The 20,910-nt window shown below is 40.1% G+C and overlaps 1 protein-coding gene across 1 annotated transcript in view; it reads right to left on the bottom strand.

Annotated features, from left to right (window-relative positions):
• Positions 1-20,910, bottom strand: part of piwil2 (piwi-like RNA-mediated gene silencing 2) — a 76,517-nt gene that overhangs the window by 28,871 nt on the left and 26,736 nt on the right. The window contains exons 7-13 of the mRNA XM_061671040.1: positions 16,537-16,647; positions 16,028-16,145; positions 6,111-6,235; positions 5,958-6,038; positions 5,765-5,878; positions 5,015-5,203; positions 1,622-1,706 (exon numbers count right to left, since the gene is read on the bottom strand). Of these exons, the coding sequence (XP_061527024.1) occupies positions 1,622-1,706; positions 5,015-5,203; positions 5,765-5,878; positions 5,958-6,038; positions 6,111-6,235; positions 16,028-16,145; positions 16,537-16,647 (823 nt within the window). The remainder of the gene's footprint in view (positions 1-1,621; positions 1,707-5,014; positions 5,204-5,764; positions 5,879-5,957; positions 6,039-6,110; positions 6,236-16,027; positions 16,146-16,536; positions 16,648-20,910) is intronic.

The raw sequence follows: 20,910 nt of genomic DNA, 5'->3' as shown, positions 1-20,910 counted from the left end.
TTTGTTGTGTGACTGCGTTCTTAAATGGTACAAATTCTGTCAAAAAACAGAGCGATTCTGTGAATTAAAATTTCATTCCAATTGCAAAGGCCTTGAGCAACCTCTGGATAATGCAAGAACAATTCAAAATTTAGCAGTTTGGCATGAAAAAGCATTAGCCCCCCTTAAATTCTGATTTTTGCATAGTTTCCCCACTTTGTTTAAGATGATCAAAAAAATTTAAATATCACACATCTAGAACAAGTGGACTTAAAATGCTGTTTTTTAAATAGTGATTTCATTTATTAAGGAAAAAATATTACCTGGCCCCGTGTGAAAAAGTAATTACCCCCCTTGTTAAATCATGAAGGAATTGTGGCTAAACAACCTTTGGTTATTTTTTCTGATTACCCCCAGACCTGTTCAATCAAGAAATGACTGACATAGAATCTGTCTCGACAAAATCAAGCCGGACAAAAGATCTAAAAACGCTGCAAAAATATAACGCAATTCAAAGAAAATCCAGAACAGTCGTGAAATAAAGTAATTGACATCTGTCAGTCTGGAGAGGGTTACAAAAGCTTTGACAACTTGCTGTGATTGATGAAACCATGAATTCTGCTCTTTAAGAGAAAATCCTGAAAGAGAATGTTCAGTCATCAGTTTGTGACCCGAAGCTGAAGTGCACTTGGATTCTGCAGCACGATAACGATCCAAAACACACCAGCAAGTCAACGTCTGTATGGCTTAAATAAACAAAATGAAGGTTTTGGAGTGGCCTAGTCAAAGTCCGGACTTGAATCTCATTGAAATGTAGTAGCATGACCTTAAAAAAGCAGTCCATGCTCAAAAACCCTCTATTTTAGCTGAATTAAAACAATCCTGCAAGAGTGGGCCAAAATCTACAGCGATATGAAAGACTCAATGCCAGTTATAGAAAATGCTTGATTTCAGTGGTTTCTGCTGAGGATGGCCCAACCAGTTTTACTTTTTCCAGAGAGGGCCAGGTAACTTTGAATAGTTTTTTTCCTTAATAAATGAAATCACCATTTTAAAACAGCGTTTCAAGTTCACTTGGCTTTTATATATATATATATAGATATATATACACACACACAAAAACAAAAAAAAATGAGAATTTGTAGTTGAAAAACAGAGGATTTGTATTTGAAATCATGGCTGAAGAATAATGAATTGTTAACAAAATGCTTACCTGGTCAACTCGACTCATTCAGAATGAAACTTGTCTGAAATGCCAATCACCCGCAAAAAACTTCATAACAATTGCAAAATATGACATTTGTGTATGAACTATAATTTGAACAAAAACAACACACTGTACATTAAATTCACATTTTAAAAAACAAGTTAGTATTATTAGGATTTCCATATGGTGCATACAGCATAAAAACATTTTATATATACAAAGAAAAAACGTAAAGGTTTTTAACCCTTTTATTTTTTTCTGTACAATACAAGAGGCACAGCACGGCTACCTGTTTTTAAGGACCCTGGCCACTAGCCACACGCTGTAAATAAATTCTGTGTTGGCTCAAAGTAAAAAAAATAAATTACTAAAAAAACGATTTCCACCGATCTTTGACGTTAATACATTTCAGCTAGTGTTGAGTACAAGTTTTACCTTTCCCCCTGGCTTGGAACGCTCCTTTGGTTTATGCATCAGAAGAGGTTGGTCCATATCTTTAATAATAATTCCGTAGTTCTTGCTGAAATTCAGAATAAATAAGAATGTTTTAAACAGTTAAAATTAAAGTTGATCTTAAATACAGTGGAACCCCGATTTAACGGAATGGGGGTGGGTGGTTGGGGTTGGTGGGAGGGGCTAAATAGCCCATTAAAAAAGCATGACAAGATTTTTATCAATATCAATGTCGTTTTCTGCCTATTCCTTATAAATTCTCTTAACGATTCCTGAGTAGTTATATATATATATATATATCTATATATATATATATATATATCCATATATATCTATCTATCTCAAACGACTAAGCAAGCAACAGTCACTCTTACTCCTTGCTACTATTGTAGCACCTTAGAAACCTTAGAAACCTGTTGTTGTGATCACGTGGGCAATACTCGTTTATTTTGCTGACATTGGACTGATTTCTGATCTTAAAGATTGGATTGGGACACCCCTTGTGTCTGTTGCTTGTGTATTATGTTTTTGATTTACCTTTAATTATTTTGTATATTGGTGTTTGTATGTATGTGTTGAAAATGAGATGAAGTATCCCCAGGGGCTACCTTTGAAATAAATACATAAACAAATGTACAATATTAAAAAAAATATCAAGACAGTGGTCGCAAAACGTTTTAACGCCATTGACCATTTTCATGTGAATACCTTTTTGATTATTTACACCATAAAAAATGCAGACCAACACAGTGCACTTTACGGCACTGTGTTGGTCTGCATTTTCTTTATTTTATGATTAATAAATCTCTTGCTAGCACACAGTTGTTGTCTGTGAATTATTGGACATAATCTGTCAATAAAGCTTCACTTTGTGTCACTGCCCAATTTTAATACATTTAATTTATAAGTTGTTTTTCCAGAATTTCCTAATATAATTTGTATTTTTTTTTCTATTGTAGTACATTATTTTTTAAGTTACTTTATGTAACCCATTGGTTAATAATAAATGGGTCCGTTTTTCCTCATACCTACTTTTGCTGATTATTCTTCTGAGTAATATCAGTTTAAACCTTTTCTAACATTCCATACTACAGTGGGTCAAAAAAGTAAAAAAAAGTAGTAGCCACCAATTGTGCAAGTTCTCCCACTTGAAAAGGTGAGATGCCTGTAATTTTCAACATGGGTATACCTCACCGATGAGAGACAAAATGAGGAAAAAGAAAATCCAGGAAATATCACTGTCTGATTTTTAATTAATTTATTAGCAAATTATGGTGTAAAATAAGTATTTGGTCACCTACAAACAAGCAAGCTTTCTGGCTCTCAGAGACCTGTAAGTTCTTCTTTAAGAGGCTCCTCTGTCCTCCACTCATTACCTGTATTAATGGCTCCTGTTTGAACTAATCAGTATAAGACACCTGGCAACAACCTCAAACAGTCACACTCCAAACTCCACTATGGCCAAGACCAAAGAGCTGTCAAAGGACACCAGAAACAAAATTGTAGACCTGCACCATGCTGGGAAGACTGAATCTGCAATGGATAAGCAGCTTGGTGTGAAGAAATCAACTGTAGGAGCAATTATTAGAAAATCGAAGACATACAAGACCACTGATAACCTCCCTCAATCTGGGGCTCCACGCAAGATCTCACCCCGTGGGGTCAAAATGATCACAAGAACGGTGAGCAAAAATCCCAGAACCACACGGGGGGACAGAGTGAATGACATGCAGAGAGCTGGGACCAAAGTAACAAAGGCTACCTGATATCAGTAACACACTACGACGCCAGGGACTCAAATCCTACAGCGTTCCCCTGCTTAAATCAGTACATGTCCAGGCCCGTCTGAAGTTTGCTAGAGAAGATTTGGATGATCCAGAAGAGGATTGGAAGAATTTCATATGGTCAGATGAAACCAAAATATAACTTTTTGGTAAAAACTCAACTTGTCGTGTTTGGAGGAGAAAGAATGTTAAGGTGCATCCAAAGAACACCATACCTACTATGAAGCATGGGGGTGGAAACATCATGCTTTGGGGCTGTTTTTCTGCAAAGGGACCAGGACGATGATCCGTGTAAAGGAAAGAATGAATGGTGCCATCTATCGTGAGATTTTGAGTGAAAACCTCTTTCCATCAGCAAATGTTTGACCTCTGTCATTGCCAGCAAACTGTATATACCAAAGTATTGAGATGAACTTTTTTTTATTGACCAAATACTTATTTTCCACCATAATTTGCTAATAAATTCTTTCAAAATCAGACTGTGATTTTCTGTATTTTTTTCCCTCATTTTGTCTCTCATATGTGCGATATACCTATGATGAAAATTACAGGCCTCTCTCATCTTTTTAAGTGGGAGAGCTTGCACAATTGGTGCCTGACTAAATACTTTTTTGCGCCACTAAGTATGTATGATTTTTGCTGATATCTGAATGAAACGGTCTCAGTATCAGCCAAAATTCAAGACTGCAATACAAGTATCGGATCCGAAATGAAAAAGTTGGATCAGGACATCCCTTGTTAAAACACTGTAATATTTAATTCATTTTGTTTTGTAAAACAAGAGTAGATAAGATAAAATATTTAATTAATATAGTCAAACAGAGCTGCTCGGAATGCAAATATATCCATGTCATTTCACCATTGTTCCTGTCATACTGTGTTGCTTTTTGTTTGCACATTAAGGACTACCATTTTTGTGTTAATTCCTCAAAAACAAAAACAAAAATAATTTTTGGAGCAGTGAACTTAGTCAAAATTTTGAACTTCAGAACTTAACTAGTCCATTTTTGGAGTGGTGAACTGAACTTGAACTAGTTAGCGAAGAAAATAAACTTTCCCAAACACTGATCCTGTATTATTTCATATTGCAATAAATCTCACAGGTTTTTAAAAAAATTGCATGTCATTTATTTCCAATATTGTGCAGCCTTAGTTAGAAGTGTAAAATTCTAATGGAATCACTCAACTGAACCCAGTGTTCGATTCCCACCCCTAAGCAATACAGCACCATAGCGCTTTTTTTGTGGCCTAAAACACACGATACAGGGCAAAATTGAAAATCAAAATCTTAAAAAATGTTTGAAAAGTTTGTTTATCCAAACGTACCTCCTCCAGCTGCAATTTGAACACGAGTTGGCCGTTTTCAAGAGCACAGCGAGTTCAGCACACAAGCACAGGGCTAAATTACATATGATTTGCATGCATCCTGGCACATGTAAATTAGCTCACAGTGCCAGTCCGTTACTTCCGATATCCGTTAAATTGGGGTCCGTTAAAACTTCGTTCCACTGTATATTCAATTTAAATCTTATTTTTTTTCGTGTCTTACTTCCCTGTTCAATTCTGATAATCTCAAAGCCAGTTATCGCACCTGTAGTAGTCCACAAAAGTGGTTTTTGTGCCATCTATCAGAGTGAAGGTGTCTTTGGGTGATTTGTCCCACTCAATGGCATCGATGCGGTAAGTCCGGTTGTTATAGCGGGTGATAATGATGCCACCAATAAATTCTTTGGTACATTCATCTCTAAATCTTTCTTTGCTTTGCTGATACAGGATGTTCCTGGCAGAAGGAAACATTTCAAACGTTAGTTTTAATTTGCATGCCCAATTTTTCTGTCATTTGCTTGGGAATTTACAAACATTGTGCCATTCTTAAAATACAGTAGACTCTCAAAATGACAATTTAAAAGTAACAATAGAGAATTCAAGTAAAATACCTTTATTTAATGTCGGCCAAGATGGGACAACGCTGTGATCTAACTGTTCTCTATTTTCATTTGCTTACCCTTTCAAAAGGCTATTGGAGTTAAGCCAAAAATGAAAATGCAGAAGTGATTTAAATGTTCATAAAAGGTAAGCTTAAAACTCTACACATTTCAGATTGCATTAGACTTTGAGGGTCTCAAGCAACCATTGTCATAATAAAAGTTTGGGCTATGATACTGTAATTTAATGTGTCATCAAATCTCAAAAGCTTTTCAGCATAAATGTCTGTACTGTTTTTTAAAAATGTACTACTCTCACAGGTATTGTGCCTTTTTCATTTCGTCAAAAATATTTTAATTTACCTTTCAAATTATTTGTAAATTTGTTTTGTATTACTGACTCTGCATTAACTCACATGACATCCAGCACAGAGTCATTCCGCAAGACTTTGTGAGACACATCGACACACAGGTACAGACCCCCATCTGTATGTTTGATACATGTTGAATAGCCTGGCCACACCTGCAGTCTACAAAACATTAACATGCAATTTGTTGACCAGTTTTCAACAGGACTGCCCTATGGCAACAGATCAATGTACGACTTACCGATGTTTGCCAAGAACTATTGCACCTTCAGGATCATAATGATTTCTCCCTACCAACTTTAATCCAAGTATTTTCATGATCCTTGAAAAAAAAGAAAAAGAAACATGAAACACTTGAATGTATTTGGAAACAAAAACAAATTTAAAAACATACCTCCTGAGCACAACATTGTAGAGTGGAATGCATAGATCACAGGTGGGTGGAAACATCTTTGTCATCTGTATTTGGATTTTGATTTCTTCATTGTCTGTTCTTCTCAAACTTTTGAGAACCACCTCCTGTGCATTAACCAAATGTTACTTTAACACAATGCCACAAAGTTACAGTTTAACGATATGAAAAATCCCCAAATTGTGAAGTTCCGACTACGAGGAGGGTTCACAACTATTTCAGCTCGGGTGCGGCAAGGCGAGAGAAGTAACAATGCCATCCATCCATCCATTTTCTGAGCCGCTTCTCCTCACTAGGGCTGCAGCCTATCCCCGCTATCATCGGGCAGGAGGCGGGGTACACTCCGGTCCTCAGAACTGTGAGGCAGACGCTCTAACCAGTCGGACACCGTGACGCCAGAGGATAACATAATGGAATTAATTGAATGATTTATAAAAATCTGAGCTGGCTCTCTCCGATACTCCCCTTGGAATACAACAATAACACCGCTTGCTTGGGTCCCAAGCACCCCCAAGGCTGCAGCCCAAGATAAGTGGTACTTTGTTTCCTGGAGTTTAAATAGCTCGTGCTTCGCTCCGCATGGAACAAGTATGTTCGCTACAACGGAAGACTGGAAGACTTTGAACAGGATTATACGAGCGACACGCTAGCAAAGCAAAAAGTATGTACACCCATTCAAAAAGCTCTGAAAGAAAAGGACATCTGCTTCCAGACACTTCACGCGGCACAAATCCGTGTTCACCTTAGCACAGGCCCTGTTATTTTCGGAGACGTACAGGAAAAATCCGCTGATCTGAAAGACAGAGTGATTGATGCGGGACTGCAGACCCCTATGACAAAGATGAGCAGGAAGAGGATGACACAGCCAGCATGGCACAATGCAGGAGCATCGTGTCGTAATAAGGAGATGAGGCTGAAAAATATCCAGGAAAGATCGAAGGATTTCAGGCACTGGAACGCTGCCTGACCTGGAACCTCTTCTCCATAACTGCCGGTGAAACATGTTAGAAACAAGGAAAAACTGGCTTTCCTTTTAATTTAGTCATCTTGACCCATTTGCTGGGAAACTCTGCTTTTCACAGCCTTCTTTTTGCGCTGTATCAGTTGGAATGACTCAGTCATTTAGGTTTGCGCTGTGAGGGGCCCATTTGAGTTCATGGGGCTCCCTTCTCAACTCTGTGTATAATATTCCAGCTCAGAAATGGAGGCTACCTTTGGTTGTGGTATGTGCATAATTGTTCTTTTTGTTTTTTATTGTTAAGACCCATGCATTTTTGTTTGCTTCAGCCATCTAGTTTTGGTGAATTCTGATGATCTGTGTTGTTGTTTTTTTTGGGAGGAGGAGAAATGAATAGACAGAAACTGTATAAGAGTTTTCAATTAACCTACCATGCATGTTTTTGGAATGTGGGAGGAAACCGGAGTATCCGGTGAAAACCCACAGGCATGTGGAGAACGTGGAGAACATGCAGACTGGGTTTGGACCCAGGTCCTCAGAACTGTGAGGCAGATGTGCTAAACCACTCATCCACTGTTTCACCCATACATATTCTTCCAAAACAATTAATTCAAGGGGAGTGGAAATTTTTATTTCAACTAAGGTTAATTTCAATTCTCCACCCAAATTACTGACAAGGAAGGATGTTACGTTTTGGTAAAAGGTTTTATTGACCACAAAGAAGAAAGGCTGCTGAATATTTATAGGTCACCAGGACATGAAAAACAATTGGTTAAGAAGCTGTTTGACTTAATAGACACGGAAACAACTGGGGTGTTGATGCATGGGGGAGACAAGAATATTATTTTACAGCCATCATTAGACTTCTTAAATAGTTTGAAAAAGACCTCACTTGAAGCTCTGTATGTAAAAAAATGCTCAGAGAATTAACTGACAAAAGCATGAAAAAGGTGACAAAAAAAAAACTAACATTGTAGGAGGAGTGTGGGGGGGATCCCCCGGGCCCCCGCAGAGTTTTTTTTTATTTTACTATAAATTAAGCAATCTGGAAGACAGTAGAGTACAATAAGGCAAAATACATTTTCTTCACGCAGAAAAACATGTATTTACACTGCTCAAGTACATGTGCTTTTTGCAGATGATGTGGTTCTGTTGGCATCATCAAGCCGTGACCTCCAACTCTCACTGGAGCAGTTCGCAGCAGAGTGTGAAGCGGCTGGGATGAGAATCAGCACCTCCAAATATAAGACCCTGGTCCTCAGTCGGAAAAGGGTTGCATGCCCTCTCCAGGTCGGGGATGAGATCCTGCCCCAAGTGGAGGAGTTCAAGTATCTTGGGGTCTTGTTCACGAGTGAGTGAAGAATGGAACGGGAGATCGACAGGCGGATCGGTGCAGCGTCTGCAGTGATGCGGACTTTGTATCGGTCCGTTGTGGTAAAGAAGGAGCTAAGCCGAAAGGCGAAGCTCTCAATTTACCGGTCGATCTAGGTTCCTACCCTCACCTATGGTCACGAGCTGTGGGTCGTGACCGAAAGAACAAGATCCCGGATACAAGCGGCCGAAATGAGTTTACTCCGCAGGGTGTCCGGGCTCTCCCTTAGAGATAGGGTGAGAAGCTCGGTCATCTGGTAGGATCTCAGAGTAGAGCCGCTGCTCCTCCACATCGAGAGGAGCCAGATGAGGTGGCTGGGGCATCTGATTCGGATGCCTCCCTGGTGAGGCCCAGGACACACTGGAGAGACTACGTCCTTCGGCTGGCCTGAGAACGCCCGGATGAGCTGGATGAAGTGGCTTGGGAGAGGGAAGTCTGGGCGTCCCTGCTAAAGCTACTGCCCCCACGACCCGACCCGGATAAGCGGTAGAAAATGGATGGATAGATGCTCAAGTACATGTTGATATACAACCCAAATTCCAATGAAGTTGGGACGTTGTGTTAAACAAATAAAAACAGAATACAATGATTTGAAAATCATGTTCAACCTATATTTAATTGAATACTACAAACACAAGATATTTAATGTTCAAATTGATAAACTTTGTTTTTGGCAAATAATCATTAACTTAGCATTTTATGGATGCAACACATTCCAAAAACGCTGAGACAGGGTCATGTTTACCACTGTGTTACATCACCTTTTCTTTTAACAACATTCAATAAACGTTTGGGAACTGAGGACACTAATTGTTGAAACTTTGTAAGTGGAATTCATTCTGACTGCTTTAGAAGTCAAATATCCATGTTAACTGGGAGGGCTGGCACTGAATGAGTTAGATACCCTGAATGATTACTAAATAACAGAAAGTAACAGAAAGTAGCTGTAATACCATTTTAAATGAGGCAGCAACAGCAAATTTTAAGAACAAGTGTCAAATAGGGAAAAAAGGCGGTGGTATTGCTGTTATTTTTAAGTCATTATTTCAGTGTAAAGAAATTACACTGGGTGATTTTAGCTCTTTTGAATGTCTTTTTTAGTTAAAGGTGACCCAAAGGTTATTGTTTTAATAATTTATAGACGTCCATGATACAACAGAAAATTTATGGAGGACTTTTCAAAATTGCTGTCAGTTATTTGTACTGACTACAACTATTTTGTCCTAATGGGAGACTAACATTCATGTTGAAAATAACATGGGAAAAAAATCTAAAGAACTCTCTGCTCTACAAGACATATTTTACCTCTCTCAACATTACGGTCCAACCCAAACTCAAGGTCACATCTTAGACCTGGTCATCTCTAAGGATGTTGAAATTCTATCAATTCACATTGAGGATATGGCTTTTTCTCACCTTTTTTGTGTATTTTTTGAATTACAGATTCTTCCAAAAGTTCAGACAACATCTATGTCTATTAAGAAAAGGTACATAAATGAGAGTACCGCCACTAAGTTTATGGAAACCATAGCTGTGTCACAAACAGTGAACGCTGAGAGAGTTGATGAACTTTTGGATAATTTCACCTGGAAAATCTCAAATGTTATGAATGCCGTCATTCCTATTAAAACTAAGACAATCTTGAGGCGACCAAGAACACCTTGGAGGAGCACTATGATGGTAAAAATCTCTATATCAAAGTGTAGGAAAGCAGAACGTAAGTGGAGAGAAACTAAACTCCAACTTGACTATGACCTCGACAAACAAAGTCTTTGTAATTTTAACCAAGAGTTAGTCAGGGCTAGACAGCAACACTTTTCTGAAATCATCAGTAACAACTTCAACAATACTCGCACTGTTTGCTGTGGTTGACTACACCCCCCAATAACAGATAGCTCCAGAACTCCTAACATCTGATAAATGCAATGAATTTGGCTTATTTTAGTGAAAATTTTTTTTTACAATCCATCAGGTTAAATATCAGCAAAATGATACTACATCTGAAGCAACCCTCAAAAAACTCCATTACCATGTCAGAATTTGATAGTTGACCAAAAAAAAAAAACTGTACAGGAAACGGTTCAGCAGCTGAAACCATCAACGAGCTGTCTTGACTGAATACCATCTGATATTTTCAAAGCTATTGCGAAGTCTGTCCTAGCTGATTTGCAGCAAATAATCAATTACTCACTTCAGTCAGGCGAGTTTCCTAAAGCTCTTAAAGTAGCTGCCATTAAGCCTCTTAAAAAATGGAACACTGGATGCTTCCATGTTAGGAAACTATAGACTCACCTCAAATCTCCCTTTCATAGCAAAGATTGTTGAGAAAGTTATTTTTAATCAACTCAGCAATTTCTTGAACTTAAATGGAATTTTCGACAAATTTCAACCCATCACAGTACAGAATCTGATTTTATCAAAGTGCTAAATTATATAAGGTTGAATACTGACTCGGGAAAGGTGTCAATTCTGGTCTTGTTGGACCTCAGTGCGGCTTTTGATACAGTAGATCATAATACAGTGGGTACAGAAAGTATTCAGACCCCCTTAGATTTTTCACTCTGTTATATTGCAGCCATTTGCTAAAATCATTTAAGTTCATTTTCCCCCGCAATGTTCACACAGCCCCCCATATTGACAGAAAAAAACAGAATTGTTAAAATTTTGGCTGATTTATTAAGAAAGAAAAATAAATATCACACAGCCACAACCAAGTATTCAGACCCTGAGCTCGGTATTTACGAGAAGCACCCTTTTGAGCTAATACAGCCATGAGTCTTTTTGGGAATGATGTTCTATCTTGGTCTCATCAGACCAGATAATCTTATTTCTCATCATCTTGGAATCCTTCAGGTGTTTTTTTTTTTTTTAAGCAAACTCCATCAGAATCAGAATCATCTTTATTTGCCAAGTATGTCCAAAACACACAAGGAATTTGTCTCCGGTAGTTGGAGCCGCTCTAGTACAACAGACAGTCAATTTACAGAACACATTGGAGACATAAAGACATTGACAAAAAACAATTGTGCAAAAAGATGCAGAGTCCTCTAGCACTTAGAGCAGTTCGAATGACTAATATTGCAATAGTCCGGTGCAATGACCATTGTGCAAAGGGCACTGAGACTTCAAGGAGTGTATGCGGTTTAAAGTGACGAGTAGTGCGATCATCTGGGACAATGTTGGTTGTGCAAATGTTACATATACTCTTCAATCAGTGTGCAAATGGAGCAGATGCTACTCTGGCATGAGTGGCCAGTATATGCAAATAGTGCAGCATGGCGAGACAACTACAGTGAGTGCACGAGTAATACATAATTGGCTCCACAGAAATGTGACAACGAACTCAAGTCAAAAAATTGCCATCTTATTGTAATGGAATTATAGATTAGGTGTTTAAGAAGTTGATCGCAAGAGGGAAGAAACTGTTGGAATGTCTACTAGTTCTAGTTTGCATTGATCGGTAGCGCCTACCTGAGGGAAGGAGCTGGAAGAGCTGGTGACTGGGGTGCGGAGGGTCCGAGAGGATTTTGCACGTCCTTGTCTTAGTTCTGGCAGCGTGCAAGTCCTCAATGGTGGGTAGGGGGGTACCGACAATCCTTTCAGCAGTTTTGATTGTCCGTTGCAGTCGGAGTTTGTCCTTTTTTGTAGCAGCACCAAACCAGACTGTGATGGAAGAACACAGGACCGATTCGATGACCGCTATGTAGAACTGTCTCAGCAGCTCCGGTGGGAGGCCGTGCTTTCTCAGAAGCCGCAGGAAGTACATCCTCTGCTGGGCCTTTTTGAGGACGGAGTTGATGTTGGTCGCCCACTTCAGGTCCTGAGAGATTGTAATTCCCAGGAACTTGAAGGTCTCGACGGTTGACACAAGGCAGCTGGACAACGTGAGGGGCAGCTGTGGCGAAGGATGCCTCCTGAAGTCCACGATCATCTCTACAGTCTTGAGCGTGTTCAGCTCCAGGTTGTGTCAGCCGCACTGTCGAGGTGTTCTAGGATGAAGTGCAGTCCCATGTTGACTGCATCATCCGCAGACCTGTTTGCTTGGTAGGCAAACTGCAGAGGGTCCAGCAGGGGACCTGTGACACTCTTGAGGTGGTCCAGCACGAGACGTTCAAAGGACTTCATGACCACAGATGTCAAAGCGACAGGCCTGTAGTCATTCAGACCAGAGATTGCAGGTTTCTTGGGGACTGGAATGATGGTGGAGCGTTTGAAACAGGATGGAACTTCGCACATTTCCAAAGATCTGTTGAAGATCTGAGTGAAGACTGGAGCGAGCTGGTCCGCGCAGACTTTGAGGCAGGATGGGGACACATGGTCCGGGCCTGCCGCTTTGTTAATCTTCTGTTGTTTGAAGATGCGTCTCACATCCTGTTCATGGATGGTTAACGCAGAAGTCAGAGGTGTGGTTGTGGTCGCGGGTGCGGCCGGGTGGGTGTGTGGTGTGAAACTGTCCTTTTCAAATCTGCAGTAGAAGGTATTCAAGTCGTTGGCTAGTGTGCTATTGTTCTCAGCTTGGGGGGATCGTCGCTTGTAATTAGTCAGCGATTGGAATGCATGCCAGACTGATTTAGAGTCATTTGTGCTAAACTGTTTTTCCAACTTTGCTGCATAGATCCTCTTTGCAATGTTAATTTGTTTAGTAAGCTGGTTTCTAGCTCGATTATACAGGGCCCTGTCCCCGCTCTGATATACGTCCTCCTTAGCTTGGCGGAGCTGCTTAAGTTTAGCAGTGAACCACGGCTTGTTGTTGTTGAATGTGCGAAATGATTTTGTTGGTACACAAACCTCTTCACAGAAACTGATATAGGATGTGACAGTGTCCGTATATTCATCCAGGCTGCCAGGTGAATTTTCAAAGACACTCCAGTCTGTGCAGTCTAAACAGCTTTGAAGTTCCATCTTGGCTTCATTGGTCCATTTTTGACTGTTTTCACTGTAGGCTTCGCACATTTAAGTTCTTGCCTGTACGTCGGTATTAAGTGAATTAAGCAGTGATCAGACGAGCCCAGGGCTGCACGAGGTATAGCACGGTATGCGTTTTTTACCGTAGTGTAGCAGTGGTCTAAAGTATTATTTTCCCTGGTAGGACAGTCGATGTGCTGCTTGTATTTAGGGAGTTTGTGGTTGAGTTTAGCTTTGTTAAAGTCCCCGAGAATAATGAGGGGTGAGTCCGGGTGTTTTTTTTCAATTTCGTTGACTTGTTCGGCGAGCGTTAGCAATGCGGCGTTCGGGTTAGCTTGAGGCGTAATATAGACTCCAGCCAGTGTAAACGATGCAAACTCACGTGGCGAGTAGAATGGTTTACAGTTTAAGAATAGCGACTCCAAATGCGAGCTGCAGTGTGTGCTGAGCACCGTGACGTCCGTACACCATTTTTCGTTGATATGGAGATGATTCCATGTCGCGGTCCGCTCGATGAATGTTGAAGTCGGGAAGCATGACGGCGCCATCGGGTACAGCGTCGCAAAGCCAGGTCTCCGTGAAGCACATGGCCGCGGAACGTCCGAAGTCTTTACTTGTCTTTAACAGAAGATGAAGCTCGTCCATTTTGTTGGGTAGGGAGCGTACATTCGCGAGGTGGATCGACATGCAGGCTTGCATGTGTCTTGCACTGAGGTGAGGCTTCCGTCAGGCCACTCTGCCATAAAGCCCAGACTGGTGGAGGGATGCAGTGATGGTTGACTTTCTCCCATCCCCCGGCTGCATCTCTGGATCTCAGCCACAGAGATCTTGCTATTCTTCTTTACCTCTCTCACCAAGGTTCTTCTCCCCTGATGGCTCAGTTTGGCTGGGTAGACAGCTCTTGGAAGGGTTGTGGTCATCCCAAACGTCTTCCATTTAAGGATTATGGAGGCCACTGTGCTCTTAGGAACCTTAGGTGCAGCAGAATATTTTTTGTAACCTTGGCTAGATCTGTGCCTTGCCACAATTCTGTCTCTGAGCTCTTCAGGCAGTTCCTTTGTCCTCATGATTCTCATTTGCTCTGACATGCATTGTGGCTTTCCTAATCAATTCCAACCAGTATAATCAAACACAGCTGGACTCCAATGAAGGTGTAGAACCATCTCAAGGATAACCAGAAGAAATGGACAGCACCAGAGTTAAATATGATAAATTAAAATAAGTTAAATATTTTTCTTTTTTAATAAATCTGCGAAGATTTCAACAATTCAGTTTTTTTCTGTCAATATGGGGTGCTGTGTGCACTGCAATATAACAGAGTGAAAATTTTCAGGTCTGAATACGTACTTTCTGTACCCACTGTATACTGCTGAACAGGTTGGAAACGTGGGTAGGACTAAATGGAACAGTCCTTAAATGTTCCAAGTCCTACCGGGAGGAAATGAGTTATTTTGTAACCATTGGAAGTGTTCAATCTCATCGAATGGCAATGACCAATGGGGTCCCCCAAGGGTCAGTTCTTGGACCCCTCCTGTATACACTGCCCTTGGGTCAAATTCTTCAGAACTTTAATTTTGACTATCATAGCTATGCAGATGACACACAGTTACCCAGTATCTAGCAGTGTCTACAGAAGACTATACCTCAATTGAGGTGTTGTGTCACCGTCTAAAACGGACAAAAAACTGGATAAGCCAAAATGTTCTTCAATTAAACCACATCAAAACTGTTTTGTTTAAAAAATAACTAATTGTTTTTGGCAATAAAGAAAAGAGAATTGCTGTTAGTAAATACCTGGAGTCACTCTCTTTAAAAACCAAAGACCAAGTCCAAAAACTTGCTGTTCTGATCGATTCCGACCTGATTTTCAACAGTCATATCAAATCAATTACTAAAAGTGCCATCTACCATCTGAAGAACGTATCCAGAGTGAATGCTTGCATGTGCCAAGCAGACCAGGAGAAGCTCATCCATGCTTTTATCTCAAGTAGATATTCTATTTTAATGGTCTTCTGACTGGACTGCCCAAAAAGAGCATTAAACAGCTGAAGCTCATTCAGAATGCTGCAGCTCAGGCTTTGACCAGAACAAAGAGGTTAGATCATATTACTCCAATTCTAAAGTCTTTACACTAGCTTCCAGTCAGCTTTAGAATAGATTATAAAGTTATGATTTTGGTCTATAAATCACTAAATGGTTTAGGTCCTGATTACATAAAATAAATGCTTATGGAATATAAAACCAGTAGGGCTCTGAGATCGACTGACTCAGGTCAACTAGTGGAGCACAGAGTGTTCAAGGCAAACATGGTGAAGCAGCATTTAGCTGCACACAAATGGATGAAGTTGCCAACAGAAGGGACATCAGCCCCAAGTGTGAATGTTTTTAAGTCCAGGTTAAAAACTTATTTTTTTCCCTCATGCTGTTTTAGAGCATTTCCACTTTTAAATATTTCTTGCACTGCACGCTGGTTTAATTGTACTTTCCACCCTCCCCCCGCTTTGTTTTGAATGTTTATAAGCTATTTTTCTCTTTGTTTTTAAATTCTTTTAATTAATGTAAAGCACATTGGGTTACCTTGTGTGTGAAATACGCTATATAAATAAATTTCCTTTGCTGAGCTGCTTTGCGTGCATGTCCTCCTAAATTCTTTGTGATACCTACATCCTTCACTTGGAGGGGAAGGTAGAGTATTGAACCATCAAAAGCCATAACTTCTCCTGTGGTCGAGCGGTGATCTTTCATCATCGCAAAACGCATTGACATGGATTCAACATTTGGTCTGAAAAACAATGGACATACAAATTTTCCAAATATTTTCTCTGACACATGCAAACACATTTGTGCTGTCTGATGTCATTCCCTTTTATAGGACCAAGGAAAAATAGGTCGCACCAAAAGTATTACATATAAACATACCACATATTGGACAGATTTAGTACTAGAAAAGTACAGACACAATCAAGCGGTTTGTTACTCCTACTGTACATGTATCAGAGATACGTAGTTTTGACAGAATACTGTAAACAAAGAATAAAGATCAGTCACCCTTGAATGGACTTAAATGGTCATAGGACATCATTGTAGGATGATAAACACGCACACATTTACTATAGGATTTTTTTGTTGATGGTCTGCTGAAGAAAGAAAAGTCAGGAATCAGTGTTACTTACGTAAATGTCACATGGTACTGATAAACGGCTTTGTTCTTGCATTGAATTGGAATATGATTGGAACCAATCGTTATTGGAGTTCCTTTTGATCCAGCCTTGTTGAGTGGCTCACTGATGAAGAAAAATACACACAAAAATTTAATTTTGATTCAACAGCACTGGGGGTTGATTTAATTGCCCAACGCAGTATTTTCCATAACCTTCATTAAAAATATTTTAAAATTTAAAATGTCTTTCACAATCGAATAGGTTTTGTAAGGTAATGTGTGTTATTATGTGAAAGCATTGGGATGTATACAAAAGCTATTTCGGTGTTAAACCTCCATATTAAAGGTTTTGCTTGTTAAAAAACAGCAAGCAGAATGGACAAATTGCTCTCGGGCTTAATGATATGACTGCTCGTGTGCCAGAAGTGACAAACAAAAACTCGGAATGCAGGATACCTTTTTTCTGCAACTGATAACTTGTTGCTTGTCAAACCGATAGCAAAAACAGATATTTATTTAATGGTTTATATCAGGGGTCTTCAACGATTTCCAGGCCAAGGACCCCAAACTGATGGAAAGCTGGAGCAGGGACTGCCTACTTATAGTAATTTCTCGAGTATAATGTGTACTGCCAAAATTTACTCCAAAAATCAGGAAAACCCTTATTCCTATGTATAGTGGAAACCCATGACTTCCTATCCATTGATATAGTTCTATGCAATAAACGTTAGAGAGATGATCCTCTTTTAATTTGTTCTTCTAATCAATACTGTTGCGAAAGTGTTAATACTAAGGCTTAATTGTTCTTTAACAATGTATTTAAATTTGTGGTGCACCCTAGTATTTAGTTTTCACACTGCAGCTTTATGTAAGTATTTTCCACCTCCACCTGGCACATCAGCCGGCTTGCACAACGTACTGAAAGCGAGAGGTCATGTGCCCGGATGACACATTCACTCATGGTGCTAAGATTATATTAAAACAGACATGCAAAACACCAAAGGCATGAAAAAGGTGGAGGGGAAATTTATTTTAACATAAATTAAGAAATCTGGAAGACTGAATAGGACAAAAAGGAAATATAAACACATTTTCTTCGCGCAGAAAAACATTTACACCGCTCAAGTACATGTTGATGTACAACCCCAATTCCAATGAAGTTGGGACGTTGTGTTAAACATAAATAAAACAGAATACAATTATTTGCAAATCACGTTCAACCTATATTTAATTGAATACACAGTTAATAATTGATAAATAAAAGTAGCGACATTTAGATTATTGTAACGGAGTAAAAGTACAGTTACTTCTTAGCCGTGGCCCAATGGTTAAGATCATCGCCTGCCACCATGGGTCCTAGGTTCAAGACCACAACCGAACCATCCACCAACATCTCCTGGACCAACGGCTGTGCTGTCCTTGAGCAAGACACTGATACCCCAAAATGATCCCCGGGCGCTTAAATTACCCTCTACTCCAGTGTGTTCCACTAACAAGTGTGTGTTCACTGTGATGGGTAAAATGCAGAGAACAAATTTTGTGTGCAAGCATGCATGTTCATGACAATAAAGATGAAGATTCATCTTCTTCGTAACAGAAGAAGCGGCGGAGTAATATTCACAATTACATCTGTGTATGGATGTGTGGGATGGATCTAGCTGCCAGAGTTCAAGGAGTACGAAACAGCCTATAACGACAGCGACCCCCCCAGGAAAAACTAATCGGATCTTTTCGATTCATGTAAATTATTTTGAGTTCAAAATGACGAAGTTTGCCGAAAGGCGACTGATTTCCAAGTATGATATATAAAAAAAAAAACAACAAAAGCTGCAGAGAGGGGATAAACACACAAGCTCTATTAACATTCACATTATTACATCTATATATGGTATTAGGAGACTTAACTGACTAAAAAGAGCATTTTAATGACTATACAACTTCGCCAGACGCTGGGAAATCCTCTGATAGCGAGATATCAGATCAGATGTTTTAAGAAGTCATAGTTGACGTCGTCATGGCGGCTTGCAATCAGAGGATGTCCCAGTGTGCCTAGAGCCGTTGCATACCGTAATTTCTCGTGTATAATGCGCATTATTTCCCCCCCTCAAAAAATGTCAAAAGTCAATGGTGCGCATTATACATAAGTGTAGTAGGGGGAAATGAAAAAAACTTTCCCATTTTATAAACATATGCCACAATCTAGTGGTTATGAAAAAGCTGTACACTTTCATTCTAACATACCAACGGGACCTAGTGGTTATGAAAAAGGTGTAGCCTATACTTTCATTCCAATATGACAGGGGTATGTACGTATGACTGCATATATGTACAGTTGTGCTCATAAGTTTACATACCCTGGCAGAATTTGTGATTTTTTTTTTTTTTTTTTTTAAATAAATACGACTGATGACTGAACAACAACAATCAATTTCTTCATGGTTATGTTTTGTTTGATAATGTTTTTCTGAAATGATTGACAGTTTAATTTGAATCCCATTAAAATACAATTCAATGGGTTTCACCTGGTCCTTCGTGTTTTCTTCAAATAATTGTACCCATCTTACAAATTATGCCTGGGTAATCAAACATGAGCACAACTGTTTACTCATTTACTAAATAAAAATGGGGCTTTGAATTTCGAACTAAGAGCAAGTGAATTAAAAAAAGTATTACGTGTTCAAATAAAGTGCTTAACTTCAGAATAATTATTTGAAAAAAAACGAACAAAATCCAGATAATACTTTGTTTTGATCATATGGGTAGAAGCAACATGTATTATACATGGGGAGAAGGATTTTCCAGAATTTTGAGGTCAATTTTGGGGGTGCGTCTTATACATGGGTGCGCATTATACACGAGAAATTCCGGTAGTTAAAATGCTGTTTTATGTCAGATGGTCCCCTAATTCCAAAGTTGTAATAATGTAGTAATAAAATTCTAAGTTAATGATTATTTGATAAAAACAAAGTTTATCAGTTTGAACATGAAATATCTTGTCTTTGTAGTGTATTCAATTAAATATAGGTTGAACATGATTTGCAAATCATTGTATTCTCTTTTTATTTTTTAACACAACGTCCCAACTTCATTGGAATTGGGGTTGTATATAATTGTGTTTTATATCCAACTGGTTGTATAATAGAATGCCTTTTCATTCAATATAAATGTAATAATTAGTGGTGTGACTTCAACGTGTTAATTATGATTACTTACAAAAAATTAGTGCGTGAAAAGTATTGACACATTTTCATCGCAGTTTGCTTTCCAAAGAAACCAGAAAACTGTCAGTGCACGATTTTCTGGTACACCGATCACACTGATGCACATGTCAGAGCCAATAACAGAACACCGCTCAGGTTCTGATCGGGGGGGGGGGGGGGGGTGTTCCTCCCACATCGTATTCTGTGCTCATCACGGATTGTCCATAACAAACACCATGTTCAAGCATAAGGGTATCCACACGTGCACTTGGCACCAGGACACCCTAGGTCGCAGGCCCCGGGGGTGGATGAGATTCACACGGAGTTCCTCAAGGCTCTGGATGTTGTGGGGCTGTCCTGGTTGACACGCCTCTGCAACATCGCGTGGACATCGGGGACGGTGCCTCTGGATTGGCAGCCTGGAGTGGTGGTCCCCTTTTTAAGAAGGGGGACCGGAGGATGTGTTCCAACTACAGGGGGATCACACTCTTCAGCCTCCCTGGTAATGTCTATTCAGGGGTGCTGGAGGGGAGGGTCCGTCGGGAAGCTGAATCTCAGATTCAGGAGGAGCGGTGTGGTTTTCGTCCTGGCCATGGAACAGTGGACTAGCTGGCAGGCAGGGTCCTCGAGGGTACATGGGAGTTCGCCCCACCAGTCTACATGTGATTTGTGGACTTGGAGAAGGTATTCGACCGTGGGGGTCCTGTGGGGGGTGCTTCGGGAGTATGGGGTACCAAACCCCATGATACGGGCTGTTCGTTCCCTGTACTACCGGAGTCAGAGTTTGGTCCGCATATCCGGCAGTAAGTCGGACTCGTTTCTGGTGAGGGTTGGACTCCGCCAAGCCTGCCCTTTGTCACCAATTCTGTTCATAACTTTTATGGACAGAATTTGAAGGCGCAGCCAAGGCGTAGAGGGGGTCCGGTTTGGTGGCCTCAGTATTGCATCTCTGCTTTTTGCAGATGATGTGGTTCTGTTGGCTTCATCAAGCCGTGACCTCCAACTCTCACTGGAGCAGTTCGCAGCTGAGTGTGAAGCGGCTGGGATGAGAATCAGCACCTCCAAATATGAGCCCATGGTCCTCAGTCGTAATAGGGTGGCGTGCCCTCTCCAGGTCGGGGATGAGATCCTGCCCCAAGTGGAGGGGTTCAAGTATCTTGGGGTCTTGTTCACGAGTGAGGGAAGAA

This window comes from Phycodurus eques, chromosome 3 (genome assembly GCF_024500275.1).
Source record: "Phycodurus eques isolate BA_2022a chromosome 3, UOR_Pequ_1.1, whole genome shotgun sequence".
Lineage (NCBI taxonomy): Eukaryota > Metazoa > Chordata > Actinopteri > Syngnathiformes > Syngnathidae > Phycodurus > Phycodurus eques.
Note: the sequence above shows the minus strand (reverse complement) of the source record. Positions and strands in the feature narration are given on the sequence as shown.